Source organism: Conger conger, chromosome 19, assembly GCF_963514075.1.
Source record: "Conger conger chromosome 19, fConCon1.1, whole genome shotgun sequence".
Taxonomy (NCBI): Eukaryota; Metazoa; Chordata; class Actinopteri; order Anguilliformes; family Congridae; genus Conger; species Conger conger.
In genome coordinates this window covers 4,470,401-4,490,772 of record NC_083778.1, presented here as the reverse complement: position 1 = coordinate 4,490,772, position 20,372 = coordinate 4,470,401, and the positions used below count along the sequence as shown (strand labels likewise).

Sequence of the window (20,372 nt, the reverse complement as noted above, 5' to 3'; positions counted from 1 at the left end):
GCCCCTCAGGGTTGTGTTCACTCCCCGGTTTTTTCACACTAAATACAGATGAGCACCAGCAGACAACCTGGGAGCTGTGCCTAATGCACAGTGGCAGTAGCCTTGTAGCATTCTGCGATGGACAGGTTTGTTCAATGGTGTGACTCAAACCATCTGATTTTAAATGTGAAGTAGAGGGAGGAGATGGTGTTTGACCCTACATCAGTGGGCGAGCACAGGCCAGCTGTCATCCATGACCAAGGCATCACACAGGTTACATTTTTCATTTTATTTGTATAGCGCTTTTAATAGAAGACAGTCACTCAGATGCTTTTCACCGTCAAAAAGTGGTGAGAAAAAACTCCCCAATGGGAAATCTCGGGAGGAACCTGGCTGTAGAGGGGGAGCCCATCCTCCGCTGGCTGGCAAGGTGTAAAGTAAGGGCAGAATGGATATAACAGAAATGTGATACGAAATCTATCACAGCCAGTCAAATGGGCTGAACAGGTCACAGTAGAGGTAATAAACTAGCTGAAAGTAGAAAGTGTAAAATGAGGGAAAGTACAGTGAGCTGGTTTGGAGAGGCAGGGTGATGCAAATTGAGCTCCAGGATGTGTCGAGGTTTGGTCATGAACCGGGGGAGGAACAGGGCTACAGCGGTCCGCAACCTTACTTTACTTACTTTCTTATTTCATTTAACAGGGACCATGCCCATCACAACTGATGAGCCAGAGTTTGCTCTGTAGCTCATTTTCATCTGCTGTCCCTGAACAGGGACGTCATTAAACTACATTACAAAACACTTACACCACAACAATCCATTTGATGTGATTACAGTAACCAGGTAGATAAAATACTAGTTCAGTCAGGACCACTGGTGTCAAAGTTAGAATCTTCATTATCAATCTTAGACGCAATATGTTGGGTGGTATGTCTCTGTTCTGGAAGCCCTCCCAGCCATCCATACAAGCATGGATGAGACCAGGAGGGGGCACCAGCAAACCCCCAGAACTGTCATACACCAACACACTGTTGGTAAGATGGACTCCGGCTGACATGGTGACTATGTGAACGACATTCGGCTACCGGAAGAAGCCCTTCATCCAGTCAGCTCGAGGCCATTTGAACATGATGTGGTTTTGTGGCTGTGTGTAGCAACAGCATTTTGGACTAAAATTTCAACCAGGGGAAGCCTTGGATGTAAGTTCAGACACTGAAGCATATGGGTGTTAATACTTTTATAACAAGAGGGTCGTTTTCTTTAACTAATAATGTCCAGTATGTGAAGGAGAATGCTCCTCTCAGAGCTAAGATGAGTCAGCACAAGGGCCCCTCAAGCTGTGTTAGCTTGCAATGCTGTGGGAAGTTTGTCACAGAAAACCAAAAGGAAAAAAGCAAAAGATGTATCTTGTAACAAAAGGGCAAAAAGTAACAAAAGGCCAAAAACTAGGGCTAGACCCCAAATAGCAAGCACATGAGGTAAAAACTCCCCATTGGGGACTAAAATCCTCTAACAGAGGCTCAGGAGAAACCAGGCTTTTGAGGGGGAGCCTATCCTCTGCTGGCCAGCAAGGTCTAAAGGTAGGATGGATAAGACAGATATTTTGTAAATTGGAGAAATTGAATTGGGTTGAACCGGGTTCAAATGAGGGAAAGTATAGTGAGCAGTTTGAGGGGCGGTGAGATGCAGTTGGAGCTCCAGGATATGAGAAGGTGTGGGCATGAACCAGGGGAAAATGGGCATTTTCCAGCATACACATCAGGTTTTTTCTGTTCAATAAATATTCGCACAAGGGTTAAAGTACATGGGATCAAAACGGGATGTAATTCTCGATTTGCATTTTCATTTTGGCGCGCATATGCTTCCTTGTAGCACAGCCTACAATAGTGATCTGTGCAAACCTCACAGATCACTATCAAGTCTCACCCATTGACCCTGAGACACACGCATTTGAACCAGTTCACACGCTCACACGTGAGAAAAGACAGGTGTGGCACCTGTCTTTTCTCACGGTGAGTCGGCCGAGAAGGGATAAAACCCACTACACGGAAATAAACATGATTTTAAAAGCAGTCTCGTTGTATTTGGAGCCACGTTTGGACACTTGAGGATCTTTTGACATTTTTTGGTGATCTTTACCCGTCTGGCCGGTAGGCGGGGTTACTGTGAGGATCTGCCGCGTTTGTCCCACTCTGCACCTGCACGCTCAGAAAGGCGGTGTGCTCTGATGGGTAGGTATACTGTGAACAACGCTCCAGTAAGTTAGTACGTTTTAAATAGTAAAATATTGTTTCAGTTGAGAACTTCGACATATTTCATTTGTCACGTCATTTTTTTCTATGAATTGTAGTGTTTGGCTGCAATACAAAGTCCCGCAGGAGGTTTTTAACCTTCCATGTCGAAGAATTGTATGCAAACTTAACGTTAGCTACTAGCTGCTATTAGCCTATGTTTGGGAACATTGCTTAAATATGCGCGAATATGAAAGTTTAAATGCAGTTCCTTATGTTTTGCTTGTGCAGCCAATGAAAAGATGCCCCTGCGAAAATGAGAGATAATTGATGTTATTTCGAATTTAAATGTTTACTGATAGGGGTTTACAGTCTACCAGACAATTTTACAAGAAAAACACGGAGTATTTTATTAATTTATTTATTAAAATTCAATTTACTTGACACTGCACCAATCTGCCCCCTGCCTAAACCTTGCAGGGGCCCCCCGATATTTTGCGTTACGCCACTGGGCAATATCGTGATATTTTGAAGATATCGTATCGTACCGTAAAATTTCATATCGGTTCATCCCTACCACACACACACACACAGTCAGTCACGCACGCACATACACACTCAGTCACACCCTCGCACAAATGCTCACAAAGATCACCTCTCCCGAACTATTACATTTTTTTCTTACATGTGTAACTAAATCAATTTATTTTATTCAGCTGAGTTTGTCTTATTGGTTTGGCCTGTCATTTTCGGTTCTATTTGTTTTATTTGTGCTGGTCAATTATAAACTAAATTATAGTTTATATAAACTCAATTATAAACTAAATTATAATTGGGAGAAGTGGATTCGGCCGAGGGGCCTCTGCGACCAAAACATACACAGTGTCTATTTGCTCCAGCCCTGATTTGCAATCTCACTCTGAGTTTTTCATGAAACTTGAGAGCCTTGTCGCGTTAATCATGAATTGTGTTCTTATTAATTTGGTTAAACCACAGAACAAAATTACCATTCCCATAATTCTAGGGGAGACAAAATGGTGAGAGAAATGGAGCCGGCGTAATTAGGAGAGAGCTGAGGAAACTTTTCAATACCTAATCGATTTCCTAACCGTAAATTCAGCAACTCATGTTTGTAAAACGTGTGGCTAGGTGTTTACTAAGTTAATAAGGCTGCAGTTGTTTGGAGATAACAATGCTTATTTGCTACTTTACGTTACACCTGATGACACTGAAACAAGTCATTTGTGTAAACGTTTATCTGGACGCATTCAGATAACGTGCAGTTATTTAAATAATTCATAGCGTCGTCATGTGTCATTTGCTTCAGCAGGCTTTGGTGGTCTTGCCGACAATCGCTGAGATGGTCAAAGAACAAAATCACTGTTTTTGTTTTACTTTGGGAGGCTACTAGGTGCGTGATGATAACATGAAGTTAATTTAGGTTACAAAGTAGATTACGGTGATCTAAACGCAGAGTAAAATTAAAAGATTTGTGAACATCGTGGATATCGGCACGGCTTGGACGCAAACTGACCAATGGAGACAATGGACCAGACCTATGCCTTATATAAATGGTTACCAGAGCAAAAAAAAAAAGTCCATTAACAGTTATTTTTTATCCATTTATGTGTTATGATGAATGTTGAACTTTTTAAAAATGTATATATGTTTGCTGACCGAAGAACATATCACGGGGGATCCCCACAGTGATCATAAGAACACTTTCTTGTGTTTGCAAAATTCATGTTTGCAAATCAGATTCTGTCTCATATGTGATCATCATAGAGAAAATGTTTGGTAATTAAATCATTGCAGTCGGTTTCAAACCTTTATCTTTTTTTGGTTAATGAAGCTAAATAATTGCCTTAGAATTTGGTGGATTAATTTATGAAATCATTTAAGAATAATTTATGAATGTAATTTACACAACCCTCTCCCTGTTTTTTGTTTTTACCACTCAGGGATGCATATGCAAATAGGAAATGACATATGTATGAACTGGCAAGGTGAACATTATTACAATCTCCAGTGAATTTTAATGTTTGTGTGTGTGTCCATGTGTATGTGGTTTCTCCACAGGCTGGGTTGGTGTAATCTCACAGAGGGCTGCTGTGATGTTCTGGCCTCAGTCTTGCGTTCTCCTCACTCAGATCTGAGTGATCTGGAGCTGAGAGACAACGAGCTGCAGGATTCAGGAGTGAGAGCGCTCTCTGCTGGACTGGAGGAGCCACACTGTAAACTGCAGAGACTGGGGTGAGTACAAACACAAACCCTTCAATCGGGGTTGGAAATGTGCAATTTTTTAAAGGGGCAATAAAAGCAAAATGCAGGGGCGTTTTCAAAATAAATGTGTGAAATTTACATAGTAGCATTTCAGCTTTTTTTAAAAACAGTTGTAGTGACAAACTACTATCATGTGCAATTGGCATCAATATAAGTTAAAACTACAGGCAGGAGAGGAGGTCTCACAGAATTTTTAATGAAGAAGCGATCCATAGTACCTCTGAGATGGGCAATGCAATGATCACATTTGTTCTATGATGGGGAGGTGCACAGACTTCCTTTCCATTTTCTTTTCCAACTATAAACACAAGAAGAAAAAGATAATTCTATTTTACAGTATATAGTAGGCTATAATATAAAATAATATAGTACAATAATGATATTCTATATTAATAATTATGGCTGTGTGTTTGTCACGGAAGTGACGTATTCTGTGATTTCTGCGCAAACATCACATTACATTTTATTCAGCAGACACTTCAAGGTCAAATCAAGGTCATAGAACAAACAACAGAACAGGTCCGATAAGGTCCAATTTGCATAGGATCGGTTATAAAGCAATGACCATAAGTCTAGTACGCAAGGTAGATAGGCCAGGTCTGTAAGTAATAAGGTCAGGAACTACAGTACTGAGACAAATACACAGGTGAAGGTCCTAGATTAAAGTAGATAATACAACACGGGGCTAAAGTCTGAGGCTGGTGAAGATAAGTGACAATAGATTAGCAGGCTCCCACAGAGGAGTCAAGGTACAGTGTGAAGAGGTGAGTCTTCAGACTGTGGTAGAAAATGGGCAGTGAGTGAGCAGTTCTTATAGCAATGGGGAGGTTGTTTCACCACTGGGGAGCTAGAGTAGAGAAGCTCTGCAGTCGGGACAAGCGAGAGCCATTCACTCAGCTGGCAGGATGAGCAAGTCGGGCTGGCATTTGGACATTCCTCGGCTGTGTCCCAATCGGTGCTCTTGCCTACTTGCACTGATTCGGAGGTGGTCCCTGTTTTTGGCATCTCTGTGGTTTCCTTGTTTTTGTGCTTTCTGTGATTTTTCTACAGTTTTGTACGGCAACTGTCAACCTTATAGTTGCCTTATATAGACCTACAGGTAACCATGCTTCTGAACTCGATAGCTCATTGTTTAATTAATGTGTGCTTTTAAACCTGCACTCCGACCCGTATATTGCATCAATTCCCGGAAGTATCCACTGTAATGTTTCAAATTGGGGATGATTTAGCAGCTAGTCACAGATGAGTTAATCACAGTCCAGTCAAAAACGTCAGCCTGAGTTTAGGGGGCAGCCTATAGCATAGTGGCTGAAGTGCTTGACTGGGAACAAGAAGGTTGGTGGTTCAAGCCCCAGTGAAGCTGCAGTAAGATCTGTGCTGCTGCTGAACCCTTGAGCAAGGCCCTTAGCCCCACATTGATCCCGGGGGATTGGCTCCTGCTTTGTCTAATCAACTGTCAGCTAAATAACTGAGATGTAATGTAATGTTCTGCTAAATTAGACAAACGGCATGCTCTTACTTTCCAAGATAATTCAAAGCCATCCAATACATCAGCCTATAAGTGTATTTTACTTTTATCCTTGGAGCAGTTTAAAAAAAAAAGTTAAAGCGCTTGTTACTGTTGCTACAGTTGCTACAGTGTGTTATTTCAATCATTTCCCACTACACCTAAGGTCTTTGGTTTATTTAATAAACGAATCGAAAAAAACACTGTGATTTCTGGCTCTTTCAGTTTACTGTTATTTTCAACATCTTTGCTGTGACTGCTCCGTGACTTTAGTCCAGCGTTTCCTAACCTTTTTCCTTCAGTGGTGCACTTTCCACATTTACAGAATCATGTCACACCACTCTAAAAAGCCAGTGACATGGGCTACACTGATGTGATGTCAACAGTAGCCATGAATGTCTCTGGGAGTTTGATTTTCCAGACGATTTTTAGTGACATTTATCTTGGCTTTTGTGAATGGGATTACATTTTTCCCGCAAGATTTTATGAAACTGTTATGACGGTACTATGGACTGCTTTGGTGGTGTGGTTTTAGTCTTTTGTGCCAGAGGGCTCTGTCCCTGGCTGTGAGCGGGACACTACCTACCCCAAACCGCCATAATCATACGGTGTTTGTGTTTGTTTTTCCTTTTCATATCACATTTTCGGTTTCATATCACTATTTCCATAGAGTGCACTAAGTTTGGGGTGCACACCCGGCTGCTAGCTCACGTTTCCCAGGGCAAACACACGCAACACATCCACTCCATATTCACACCCTAACAGTTAAATCGCTCATTCAAAATAACACACACATAAATGTCTTTGTTACTTTGTCACCGTTTATTGTTGTCCAGCTGTTAAATGTTGTGGAGCCCCTGTTTGTTGTTTCTTTAGGTTTGTAATATTTAAAAAAATTAAAGACCATTCGCCATACATAAAATACATGGCATGTAATCTAATCTAATGTTGCTTAAATTACGTCTCCTCATTAATTTAATGTTAACTGATGATATTTGAAACTATTTGAAGCCTACATGAATCACATGACTGCCCACTGTTTTTACCCTCCATTGACACAACTCTCTCTATTGCTCTGAGGAAATCCAAAAGCAGAAGCCAACACTCTCATTGTTTTTTGGTTACCAGATTACCCACTGCGACAGGAAATATGTAAAAGCATACATGTTCCCTCCACCATTTCCTCGAGGGCCCGCAGGACCCACACCTGAAACCCTTGCTCCCCTCTCGGACCATTCCAGCTCCAGAGGGACCTCTAGTGGTCTTTTTCTGAAGTGCATAAAACAGTAAAAAGGATACAGTATAACTAACAGTGAATGTGTCTTAATAAAACTTAGTGCATATATTATATATTTCATATTTATGGCTACCAATCACGTTGTTTTCATTGGTTATCACATTAATATGGCTTTTGATATGAGTGCATATTAAATACGTATTACCATTGTGCAAAAGAATGGCCTGTAGGAGGCTCTGCACCAAATGTCCATATTGAATAGCTTTTCCTGAAGAAGTAAGAAAACCTCTGTGTTCCCAAAGTGTTCCAAAATCGCACTACCCTGAAAAGCATATCTGCTGGCAGTGAAAATATTTTCAGTTTTACCATGGGACAAATACCAGGTGCATTTGAGAGCAAAAAAAAAGTTCAGCGGCCTGGGCAAACAAGTGACCCGGAAATCGGGCTAATGAGAAATGAGCAGTTTTCTGTTTTAGCAGAATTTCAGCTACTGCATGAGGAACCAAAAATGGGCGATAAGCAACGATCGATGCAGAAGCCGTTACAGCAGAAGCAGCTGCTGAAATTGATCGCAGACAAGGGGGGAGACCCCTAGCGACAGCATCAAGTTTCTGAGAATAATATGCAACAGGCCTGTTTCTACCATGTTTTTTTGCAGAAGAACAGCAGTCATATAACCAGCCTTCTCATTCATAGTCAAAAGAAAGGGTTTGTTAATGTCAGGAAGGCCCAAAGTCGGGGCTGATGTCAGTTCTCGTTTTAATTTGTGAAAATACATGTCAGCAGTCTCTGTCCATGTAACCTTATCGTTAGCAGAGAGATTTGGGCCGTGGGTCAAGTAGTCAGGGATCCACTGTCTACAATAACCTGTCATGCCTTTTTTTTTTTTTACTTTGGAGTTTAGGAGAATCGAGAATCGCCTGGATTCTGTCAATTCCCAAATAGAAATTTAGTGGCCTAGATATATAACTTCAATCAGGGTGAACTGGAGTTTTTCTTGTTTGACCTTGCGGCCCTGTTACTAGGAATTTTAGCAGATTGAGCGAATCTTGAATTGGGAATGTCAACAACATACCGAATTAGTATTTGGAACTGTTTGGAATTCTCCTGCAGAACAGCATAGAATACCCTTGTGGTAGTCTAGACCAGGTGTATCGTTTTGTCTTAAACGTAAAAGCAAACCAGTACTGGGAATCAATATCAAGCGGCATTCTGAAAAAAAAAAAAACTAGCAAGATCGATCACAGTGAAATGTTTTGCATTGCCTGGGACTTGGGCCACACAAGTAGTTTAGGTTAGATAAAACTGGAGCACAGTGTTTACACCTGTGTTTTTTTTCTACAGGCAGAATTGTATTGCACAGAGAGTTAGGGCAGGGAACCACAACACCAGCTTTGAGCAATGCATGAAAAACAGCCAATTCCTTCCTCAGCCTCTGGGCGGAGGGGACATTTGCGTTTACATGGCCTGTACTCTGACTTTAGGGGTAACTTGAAGTAGAGTAGCCCCAGTCATGAGCCCCACATCATATTTGGGCATGGCCCACAATTGAGAGGGGATTGCACTCAGTTTTGGGTCTGACACATGCAAATACATGAGTGTCACAAGGCAATGCATGAATGCTGTCAGAGAATCTGGAAACTGGTGTTCATTAACACACAGAGAGGAGAATATTTTGTGAGTTCTCCTCTCTTCCCAAGCTGTAGTCCAAACATAATTTAACCCAGGGCCCTGTGTCCTCCCATTTTTTTGTTTGAGGCTTTACACAGAGACACATGGGGTACACTTCCCAAAATGGTACAAAATGGCTGTTGTGCTGAGCTCAATTGTACAGACAATGCAAAAATCTTATCCTACCAAAAACAATTTAGTACACAATTTCTACTCCTTCCCTACATGCAGTTTTCTTTTCATTCTCACTGGCTTTTCACCAGTGCCTCATTTCGTCCTGTGTCTGAGCAAGGTACTCAAACCCCTTTTTCTTCTGTTCAATACATCTTTTACATCAATCTTCTACACATTCTCAAACCCTCTGCTACATCCCAGTTCCTCCATCACTGCCATATTTACCTGGTCTTAGCTGTGCCTGGGCATCTGTCCAGATCCCACGCATAGAAGTACATTTCAAAGTTTTCTACACTGTTAATTCTACCAATTGTTAAACCGTCATTTGTGCATTCTACAACCAATCCTAATATCTCTGCCAAGCAGGTTTACCAGACATACAGGAGAAAATGTAAATGCATGTTTTAAAATGATAGTAGAACCTGCATTGTTATCCTGAACCAATAAAGGAATTATAAACTTTTCTGTTGTATTACCTTCTCTGGCATCTTGACTGACCACAGTTTTTCCACTAGGTGGAGGCTTTGATCCCCACAATTTAGCTGTTATTACAGAATGACCAGCCCCCATATTTACAATAACTAATGCTCGCCTATTTACTTTTAACAACCCGATTGGTAATGAATTTGCAGGCGTTCGATATAGAAAACCCGCGGACTCACCACCCCGTGCATGCGCCCTGCACACCTTCATTGTCCTTGCAATCCAGTTTGGCTGCCAGGATTTCGGGAAAGCACCAGCGCCCTGTGGCATCTGAGTCCAGCCATTCCATCCGGGGCAGCCACCAGGGTTTTGGATCGTGACATTACCCTGGGGAGCCGTTTCCCAAAGTCCAGTATCCTGAAGCCAGTTCTTTCCGTCCATGAAGCAGTTAGTCAGCTGGGTTCTGTACGGGGTGAGACTGGCATGTTATCTCCAGGTTTCTCCATTCCGCTGTGTGCATCGTATTTTTGTGTAAGTCTCTCAAGAACATCATTAACAGTTTCACCAAACCTTCTCCACCCACCTGACTCGGATCTGCAGGTCCTCACACACGGCCTGCAACTCTGACAGCTTCCAGAGACGAGTTGCAGGACCGTCAGACCCTGGTCTTCCTGACCCACTCTGGGGTTTGGGCATTCTGTGCAGTTCACCCGTGGTGGAAATGACCTTTCCCGTGGAATCTGGGCTTGCTGAGGCTGTTGCCTGACTCCGCTATCCGCAGCCCCACTGCTGGAAAGTGGGGGTCTCGCAGCACTGGACTCTGCTCCTCGGTGGGTGGGTGCAGGGGCAGCTGTGCCGGGTGTTGCTGATAGTGGTCTGGCGGACACGCAGGGTAATCTAGGTCCAGGTCAATTTTGTATATGCCGGCGAGTTATGCTAAATTTGGATCAAAAGAGCAGTTGAAATGCACAACAGGAGGTAACACTGAATAAAAATAAATAAATAAATAAATGAAAAATGACAAAGAAAGTAATACATTTTTTTTTTTATTCTTTTTTTTTACTGCAGGTGTATCTCCTTCTTCCCTCTTAGCCTGCTTTTCCTGTCTTAACATTGTTTCTTTTTTTTCTTCACAAATCCAAACATATTTCCATTTACATTTATTTTTACAGTATAAAATGATAATACACTGGTGTGTGGTTGCCGACCCATACTGTCATGCATTATTTTCATAGGACCCGCAAATTCTGGGTCTTGCCTCTTTGAACTCTTTGACCTCATGGTTATTACCTCACCCCACTACCTTTTTTTTTTTTTTACTTAATTAACTTCATTACTTTAAAAGACCATTTGTCTCCAATGTCGACACTTTCACACATGCGCGCACACACATACAGACCCGCTACACACCTCTCTGTGTAAGGTGGCGAGCGGGGCGGAGAGCCCAGGGCGACCAATGCTAGAACCCTTCTAGACTAGTAGACAGAGATAGGGGTACACAGCCACGGGAAGACTTCTCCCGGAAAATAAATAAACAACACTTAAATCTTATAAAGGGGAAACAGAAATAGCCCAAAAACGGTTAAGGGAAACAGAAAACAACCCTTAACAAACAGGACGAACCAATAACTCAGGATATGTGCCAATAGCTGGGCACAAATGGTCACAGACCAAGAAACAAAAATAAAATACAACCTGGCGAGAAAAAAACCAAGCACAAAAATAAAAACCTCGAGACGCAGCTCGGGACAAAACGCAAACCAAAATACATGTACCGGGGACACCGTCCCTCTACCGCCAACTCACACGAGTCCAAAGAAAAACAAAACCCTTGAGGAAGGCGACAGCACATAAACACTCTCAGCTGAACGCCTTCCTTACCTTTTCTCATAAATTCCTTTTTTTAGCGAATAAACCACCAGCACCGAACCTGACTCGTATTAGTGCAGAGTCTACCAGGTGCACTCACACTCACACACCAACGGCGATTGGCTGCCATGCAAGGCGCCGACCAGCTCGTCAGGAGCATTTGGGGGTTAGGTGTCTTGCTCCAGGACACTTTGACACAGCCCGGGCGGGGGATCGAACTGGCAACCCTCCGACTGCCAGACAACTGCTCTTACTGCCTGAGCCATGTTACCCCTTTTCTCATTTGTCTGCACACAGTGGGCCTCATTTATCAATATTTTTGCCAATCTGTGTCTAAATTTATGTGTTATGGAAAACAAACTAACAAATTCCACCGGATTTATGGAATGCCTAGGCACAGCTTTTTTTCATATCCGCATATGTATGCTGATGAATACCAATCAGTCGGAAACAAAAACTGATGCGCAGGATTAGCATTAATTGATGCCTCTAAAATACCTGAAGGAGTAAGGAATTTAATTTCTGGCAATTTAGTTGGCCGAGAAAAGATTAAAGACACTTTCAAAATTCAAAATGACTGTCTTTCAAAATTCTGTGTAAACATACTAACATGTAAACATAATTTGTTTCTAATTGGCTTTCTTCACTGCGTATGTGCCACATAGGACAGGAATAAAAAGGAATGGAGCCGGTGTAAAATGTTCTGCGGTGTCCTAGGTGCTGTATACACACCGGAGCCGTGCTGCGTGCGGAGTAAAATGGGGCTAAGCAGTGGAATGTCAGACTGAAGACTGAAGCTTTTGTTACCTCTGTGCTTTCCGTAGTCTGTTTCCTGCTCCATTCACTCATTTGTTTGTTTCACCTGTGCTCCATTTGTTGTCTCCGCCTCCCACTCCTTATATGTACTTCCTTCCTGTCTCTTGTCATTTATTTCACCTGTTCCTGATCTGTTCCCCAGTTCACACACCTGATTCTTGTTTCTACTTGTTAGACCGGTATATGTGCCACAGATGTTTTGTTTGCTCAACGCTAGTTCGCCATACCCTGTATTCTGAGTCTGTCCCTGTATTTTCCTGTCCCGGTTCTAGCCCCCTGTACCCCATGCCTACCCCTGTAATTCCGTCTGGTCTGCTCTGATTTTGGATTTCCTGTTTTTGATCTCTGCCTGGCTTTGGACTTTGTGGGTTTTTTTTTTGTGTGCTTTCATCTGTGTGGACTGCCTTCCTGTTCTTGAACTCTGCCTGTTATCCGACCACTCTTCTGTGTGCCCTTTATGTACCCGTCTGCCTGGATTTTTGACCATTACCTGTTTCTGGATTGTGTTTTGGATCTGCCCGCTGTTCATTAAAGCCTGCCTGTTTTCACCTTCTCCCCGAGTCTGCTCTTGGTTCCTCTGACAGCCGCTTTATTTTCTCAGTGCCTATTTTAACAGCTACAGTAGCCTAAACATAGATGTTTCACATCTATTACTCATTATTACTCAACTACAATCATGTGGCAAGTTAGCTTGCAAAGTTATACCTTCACCTATTTCTATGACTTTTTTGTCAGCCAACAGGTGTGAGAAATGTCGCTCCTTGAACCAAGCAGAGGGCAGTGTTGACTGTGGAATGGTTAAGTGTCCATATTCTAATACAGTGTGGAGTTGGATGCATCATGTTTATTGATATTAGATTATAATGTCTCACATGTTATAACCATATTTGTGCTTGTTAAACATGTACATAATACTACCAGGTTAGATAATTATCCCTTTCAGAACCACATCTTCAACTGAAAGTGTGTGCTAACTGTGGCAGTGATAAATAAAGTGTTGAATTCAGTGGCATCCTCTTGTGTTTCCAACCGGACATGTTGCAGTGGGACAGCATGTCTAACCACTTTTAAGAGATAGTGGTGATCTCCTTAAGCCACTACAAGAGTTTTTATGTAAACATCCACAGGACAATATGGCTTTAAAACAGAGAAAATTATCATGAAAAAATCAAACAGAATATATGAAATGCCAGATTCCATAGTTAGGGCCCTATAGATGCTGATTGAATCATAATCGTATATTATTCATATCTGAATAATGACTATTTAAATGTGTTGCATGTCTTATTTCTGCTTTGAGCTGGGGTTACTATGTATAACATGGCCATGCTCCACCTCGATGTGGCCAATAATATGTTGGCCGGTCTCCCGTTGTACAAGATGCGGCTTTAGACGATCTCACACTCCCACACTTAGTGGAAATGTCTGTTTCTCCATCAGTCATGAATGACATTGAATCCGCGATTTGTACAGACGTCTTTTTCTGCGATCACCCCAATGAACTGGGCACAGGCAGTTTCATGGCTGTAACGGGTTCACATTTAACCCGTTCCTTTTCATTAGGATGATCTGGGACTTAAGTTTAGAAAACGGTAGCTCTTCTTTGGCTATATTCTAAGCAGTGTTAAATTGGGGGGAGGGGGGCTCCTCTGCCCGCCACGCACCTGTCACGCCCAGGACGTGTTTCTTGGAGACATTGTGCTTTTTTAACGTTTAAATTCGGAACGTTGATGCTCCGACAGCAAAAGCACTGTTCCCAGCCACGATTTGGCCGCACTCTGCAATAAATGCAATGCATAATGTTGGCCGTTTTATCATATCTGAGCCAGGGAAATTGGACAGGCCATTCTTTGCGCAAGGCAGTATATTTTGGCCTTTTTGTATGTGGTCTGCTCTGGCTCTGGCTCGGAGTCAGATGAAGATGTTAGGTCAGGTTTAGGCATCTTCCCGGGGACAGGGGAGACAGGTGGTGGAGCGGTTACCTCCGCCGATGATGTTGGGTCTGGGCTGGGCCTTTCAGGGCTGGGGACAGGTGTAACGGGCACCGCAGTCACACAGAGACACACCTGCTAAATGTCAGGCAGACAGATTTTTGGTTGCATGTCGCACTCTGGAGGACTGTCTAAGCTATGACGGGTACGCCTCATTTATAGCAAACTTTGTTTACGCGTTTTATGGAATTCATATTCAACTCCAGTTTAGCATGAATTAATCACGATTACCCAAATTAATCACCCATTTTAATGTTGAATCCAGTTGTGTTTTTTAGATGATAAATAATTTGAATATTCAATTGGCTTATTAAAATAATTTTGCCACTGCAAATTAAAATAAAATATGAATGAATGGATGGAACAATAAAACCACAAAACTGTGAAAGCTTTGATCTATCCCTCATTATTTGTGTCAATGCATTTCCGAATGATTCGCAGTCAAGTTTGTTTGGCTCACAAGACATGAAGCATGAGAAGGAGTAATGTTACAAGTTTTTATCCAGTTTTTTGATAAATGAACCAAAATCCAGTGTCACCCATTTTGATAAATGAACAATTGTAAATGCCATTTCAAAGAATGTATTCTTCTCCATAATCTCCACATTTTTACAGTACATGAACCAGAATATCACAGTTCACCCAAATCAAGCCCTTCTCCATTTATAAAGCATTAAAAGCTTGAATGAGGGATTTAAAACTCAGGATTTGAAAGTATTAAATATTTTAAAGAAACAGAATTTTTTGTTGCGAGAGTTTCCAGTTAAATATTTTTCACCTGCAGTTGGAATCATTTAAAATGAGTGCTAAACTGCGGCATTCCACAGGGAGTCATTCTCAGTTTCATTGGATATGCTGTAGATGGCGCTAGTCTACCACAATCAGTCACTGAATACTCCAAGGTCTGTGACACCTTGAAGGCAGTGGCTTTTAGAACTAGAGAACTAACAGCGGCAGATTGGCAAACTAGCAAGCTCAGTAATGAAGATGCAGATAGAAAAACTTCAATCAGTGGACCTCAATCAATATATTAGTATGGAAGTGTATATCCTATCGAAGATGTTATTTTGTGTTTGTATTGTGATTATTGTATTTATTTTTTATAATCTTCTCGACCTGTTGCAGTGTGAGGAAAGCACAAGGAGAGGTAGGGGGAGGGTGACGGATGGGGCAAAGTGCCATCCAGAAAAGAGTATTCACCCAGACCACGGCATAACGTTCTAGTTTTATTTATGCAGGTATTCAATGGCTGTGTGTGTATGAGTGTGTGTGTGGGGGTATGTGTGTGTGTTTGGTTCGGTGGGGTATGTGAGTGTGTGTTGGTGGGGGGTAGTGTATGTGAGTGTGTCTTGTGGGTGGGGGGGTCGATAAGTGAGTGTGTATTTGTGGGGTGTGTGTGTGGTGGCGGTGGGGTGGTATGTGTGCATGAGTGTTTGTGTGTGGTGGCACAGTATGTGTTTATGTGTGTTGGGGGGCGTCGGGGGGGTATGTGAGTATTTGTGTGTTTGTGTATATCTGTGTAGGGGGGTTTGTGTATGTGTGTGGGTATGTGTGTGTGGGGTGGCGGGTTGGGTGTGTGGGTGTGTGTGTGTGTGTGTGTGTGTGTGTGTGTGTGTGTGTGTGTGTGTGTGAGTGAGTGTATATGTCTTTGGGGGGTTTGTGTATGTGTATGTATGTAGAGTACTGTGCAAAAGTCTTAGGCACCTGTATAACATTCTGTTCAGTAAGATTCTTTCAAAAATAATTAAATGAAAGGTCCTAAATAAACGCACTATACATTTTACATTACATTTTTGTAATTTGCCAGAATAGTTAAAAACTTAATAAAATCAATATTTTTTCTGACCACCCTTCGGCGTTAAAACTGCATCACTTCTCTGAGATCAACGCTGTCCTGCAGTTCTATAAGACAATCAGCAGGGAGGTTGTTCCAAGCATGTTGGAGAACTTGCCACAGTTCTTCTGCAGACTTTGGTTGGCTCCTTGCTTCTGATCTCAGACAGCCTTGATCAAGTTTTTATGTAAAAAGTAGTAATATGTTACTTTTAAAAATTATATTGTGAAATGTCTTTAAAATGATTTATTTTGGAAAATGAATATTTGGATGTGTTCTTTAAACTAACACACACAAAAAATAAGCATATATATAATAAAGTGTAGGGTGCCTAAGACTTCTGCACAGTAAGTGTGTGTGTATGTGTGTGTGTGTGTATGTTAGTTGACGTTGTGGTGCCTCGGGGTGGATCCTGAGGTGTAGTGGGTGATGTATAAATGCATAGTGTGGTGCCTCGGGGTGGATCCTGAGGTGTAGTGGGTGATGTATAAATGCATAGTGTGGGGCCTCGGGGTGGATCCTGAGGTGTAGTGGGTGATGTATAAATGCATAGTGTGGTGCCTCAGGGTGGATCCTGAGGTGTAGTGGGTGATGTATAAATGCATAGTGTGGTGCCTCGGGGTGGATCCTGAGGTGTAGTGGGTGATGTATAAATGCATAGTGTGGGGCCTCGGGGTGGATCCTGAGGTGTAGTGGGTGATGTATAAATGCATAGTGTGGTGCCTCAGGGTGGATCCTGAGGTGTAGTGGGTGATGTATAAATGCATAGTGTGGTGCCTCAGGGTGGATCCTGAGGTGTAGTGGGTGATGTATAAATGCATAGTGTGGTGCCTCGGGGTGGATCCTGAGGTGTAGTGGGTGATGTATAAATGCATAGTGTGGTGCCTCGGGGTGGATCCTGAGGTGTAGTGGGTGATGTATAAATGCATAGTGTGGTGCCTCGGGGTGGATCCTGAGGTGTAGTGGGTGATGTATAAATGCATAGTGTGGGGCCTCAGGGTGGATCCTGAGGTGTAGTGGGTGATGTATAAATGCATAGTGTGGGGCCTCGGGGTGGATCCTGAGGTGTAGTGGGTGATGTATAAATGCATAGTGTGGTGCCTCAGGGTGGATCCTGAGGTGTAGTGGGTGATGTATAAATGCAGAGTGTGGTGCCTCAGGGTGGATCCTGAGGTGTAGTGGGTGATGTATAACTGCATAGTGTGGGGCCTCGGGGTGGATCCTGAGGTGTAGTGGGTGATGTATAAATGCATAGTGTGGGGCCTCGGGGTGGATCCTGAGGTGCAGTGGGTGGGCCCAGCTGCAAACCAGACACAGCAGTCAGCAGTTATCAGGAAAAATGTATCTTTTTATCTTTTTCGGGGTATTGGTGATAGCGCCCCCCTCAGGGCAAGGGTAGGGAAAAACGGGAGAAATAAAAGGGGCCGTTCAGGCAAAATCAACTCAAGTTCTTCCTGGACCGGGGTATGCTCCAGAACCTCCTTCCTTCTTGCCTCTTGGGCCATGTCAGGGCTGGGGGGAAGCACAGAGGTACAGGGTAAGTACCTTTGGGGTTTTATTAGGCTCACGTGTCCGGCGTCAGACTCCGGGTCTTTGGGTTTGCTGTCGGGGAAGGTGGGGTCTCCTTCAGGGCCGGTTCGTGGGGTCGGTACGGCAGGGCGTAGACGTTCCATCCTCTGTCCGGTTCGGAGCTGGCTCTTCCTCTCTCTTGTCTCTCCCTCTTTTAGGATAGGCGCCAACTGACTCTGTTTGTAGCCTCGACCGCGCCTTAAATCTCTTCCCCTGCTCAGTAGAGAAAAGGGCTGCAGCTGGGTTAGTATTCTTCCACCAGGTTCACTCACGTGCGCTGTCCAGGGTCCTGGACTGCAGGTAGAGGGATCTCTCTCCCGGGTGCTGATCTCCCCATCACCTCTCTGGGAAAATAGTCCTCTGTGTACCTCTCCTAATGCGTAACGTTTGTGTGGCTGCGTTGTGCGGGTCCTTCTGGGGTTCTCCACCCACGTGGTGCAACATGCAGGAGTAGGGGCCCCACAACGTGCCTATGTGTTTCTGTGTGTGTGTGTGTGTGTGTGTGTGTGTGTGTGTTGGTGTCTCTTCACACAGACTGGGAAGAATCAGAGTCTGACAGGGATTACTGAAAATATAAACCTAATTTAATTTAGTTTAATTTGTATATAGTCATATTAGAGTTATTGTTCTTTATCATTAAAGTGAAGCATCTATCTTTTATGTCACGCTTTGTAGAATAATTTGTTTTTTCAAGTAACAAGTTATCAACCATATTTTCTGAAGAGATTGCTGTTTAATGGCAGTACAAGTATGTGATGTCGGCATATTAGAACGTGAACTTAACAAAATGCTTAAGAATGAAGGCATGTATTAGAGATTAATTTAACATTTTAAAATGCACCAGAAGCCTCCAAATTGCATCAGAAAAAAAAAGCTTTTTCTTTTTGGCCAACTACTTACATTTTGGGGAACACTGTCAATGTTTTGTAAGGTGTGTGACACACACAGCTCTGTTAGTTTATGTGAATGTTCTGTAAGGTGTGTGACACACACAGCTCTGTTAGTTTATGTGAATGTGCTGTAAGGTGTGTGACACACAGCTCTGTTAGTTTATGTGAATGTAGTGGGTGATGTATAAATGCATAGTGTGGGGCCTCGGGGTGGATCCTGAGGTGTAGTGGGTGATGTATAAATGCATAGTGTGGTGCCTCAGGGTGGATCCTGAGGTGTAGTGGGTGATGTATAAATGCATAGTGTGGGGCCTCGGGGTGGATCCTGAGGTGTAGTGGGTGATGTATAAATGCATAGTGTGGGGCCTCGGGGTGGATCCTGAGGTGTAGTGGGTGATGTATAAATGCATAGTGTGGTGCCTCGGGGTGGATCCTGAGGTGTAGTGGGTGATGTATAAATGCATAGTGTGGGGCCTCGGGGTGGATCCTGAGGTGTAGTGGGTGATGTATAAATGCATAGTGTGGTGCCTCGGGGTGGATCCTGAGGTGTAGTGGGTGATGTATAAATGCATAGTGTGGTGCCTCGGGGTGGATCCTGAGGTGTAGTGGGTGATGTATAAATGCATAGTGTGGTGCCTCGGGGTGGATCCTGAGGTGTAGTGGGTGATGTATAAATGCATAGTGTGGGGCCTCGGGGTGGATCCTGAGGTGCAGTGGGTGGGCCCAGCTGCAAACCAGACACAGCAGTCAGCAGTTATCAGGAAAAATGTATCTTTTTATCTTTTTCGGGGTATTGGTGATAGCGCCCCCCTCAGGGCAAGGGTAGGGAAAAACGGGAGAAATAAAAGGGGCCGTTCAGGCAAAATCAACTCAAGTTCTTCCTGGACCGGGGTATGCTCCAGAACCTCCTTCCTTCTTGCCTCTTGGGCCATGTCAGGGCTGGGGGGAAGCACAGAGGTACAGGGTAAGTACCTTTGGGGTTTTATTAGGCTCACGTGTCCGGCGTCAGACTCCGGGTCTTTGGGTTTGCTGTCGGGGAAGGTGGGGTCTCCTTCAGGGCCGGTTCGTGGGGTCGGTACGGCAGGGCGTAGACGTTCCATCCTCTGTCCGGTTCGGAGCTGGCTCTTCCTCTCTCTTGTCTCTCCCTCTTTTAGGATAGGCGCCAACTGACTCTGTTTGTAGCCTCGACCGCGCCTTAAATCTCTTCCCCTGCTCAGTAGAGAAAAGGGCTGCAGCTGGGTTAGTATTCTTCCACCAGGTTCACTCACGTGCGCTGTCCAGGGTCCTGGACTGCAGGTAGAGGGATCTCTCTCCCGGGTGCTGATCTCCCCATCACCTCTCTGGGAAAATAGTCCTCTGTGTACCTCTCCTAATGCGTAACGTTTGTGTGGCTGCGTTGTGCGGGTCCTTCTGGGGTTCTCCACCCACGTGGTGCAACATGCAGGAGTAGGGGCCCCACAACGTGCCTATGTGTTTCTGTGTGTGTGTGTGTGTGTGTGTGTGTGTGTGTGTGTGTGTGTGTGTGTGTGTGTTGGTGTCTCTTCACACAGACTGGGAAGAATCAGAGTCTGACAGGGATTACTGAAAATATAAACCTAATTTAATTTAGTTTAATTTGTATATAGTCATATTAGAGTTATTGTTCTTTATCATTAAAGTGAAGCATCTATCTTTTATGTCACGCTTTGTAGAATAATTTGTTTTTTCAAGTAACAAGTTATCAACCATATTTTCTGAAGAGATTGCTGTTTAATGGCAGTACAAGTATGTGATGTCGGCATATTAGAATGTGAACTTAACAAAATGCTTAAGAATGAAGGCATGTATTAGAGATTAATTTAACATTTTAAAATGCACCAGAAGCCTCCAAATTGCATCAGAAAAAAAAAGCTTTTTC

The 20,372-nt window shown here is 43.3% G+C and overlaps 2 protein-coding genes across 12 annotated transcripts in view; both read left to right on the top strand.

Annotated features, from left to right (window-relative positions):
* LOC133118954 (NACHT, LRR and PYD domains-containing protein 12-like) overlaps positions 1 to 20,372 on the top strand; it is a 687,468-nt gene that overhangs the window by 176,179 nt on the left and 490,917 nt on the right. The gene's annotated exons all lie outside the window — the stretch shown is intronic.
* The window catches only part of LOC133118971 (tripartite motif-containing protein 16-like), a 25,464-nt gene continuing 6,004 nt past the window's right edge, over positions 913 to 20,372 (top strand). Inside the window, exon 1 of the mRNA XM_061229322.1 lies at positions 913 to 4,464. Coding sequence (XP_061085306.1) covers positions 4,250 to 4,464 — 215 coding nt within the window. The 5' untranslated portion in view covers positions 913 to 4,249. The remainder of the gene's footprint in view (positions 4,465 to 20,372) is intronic.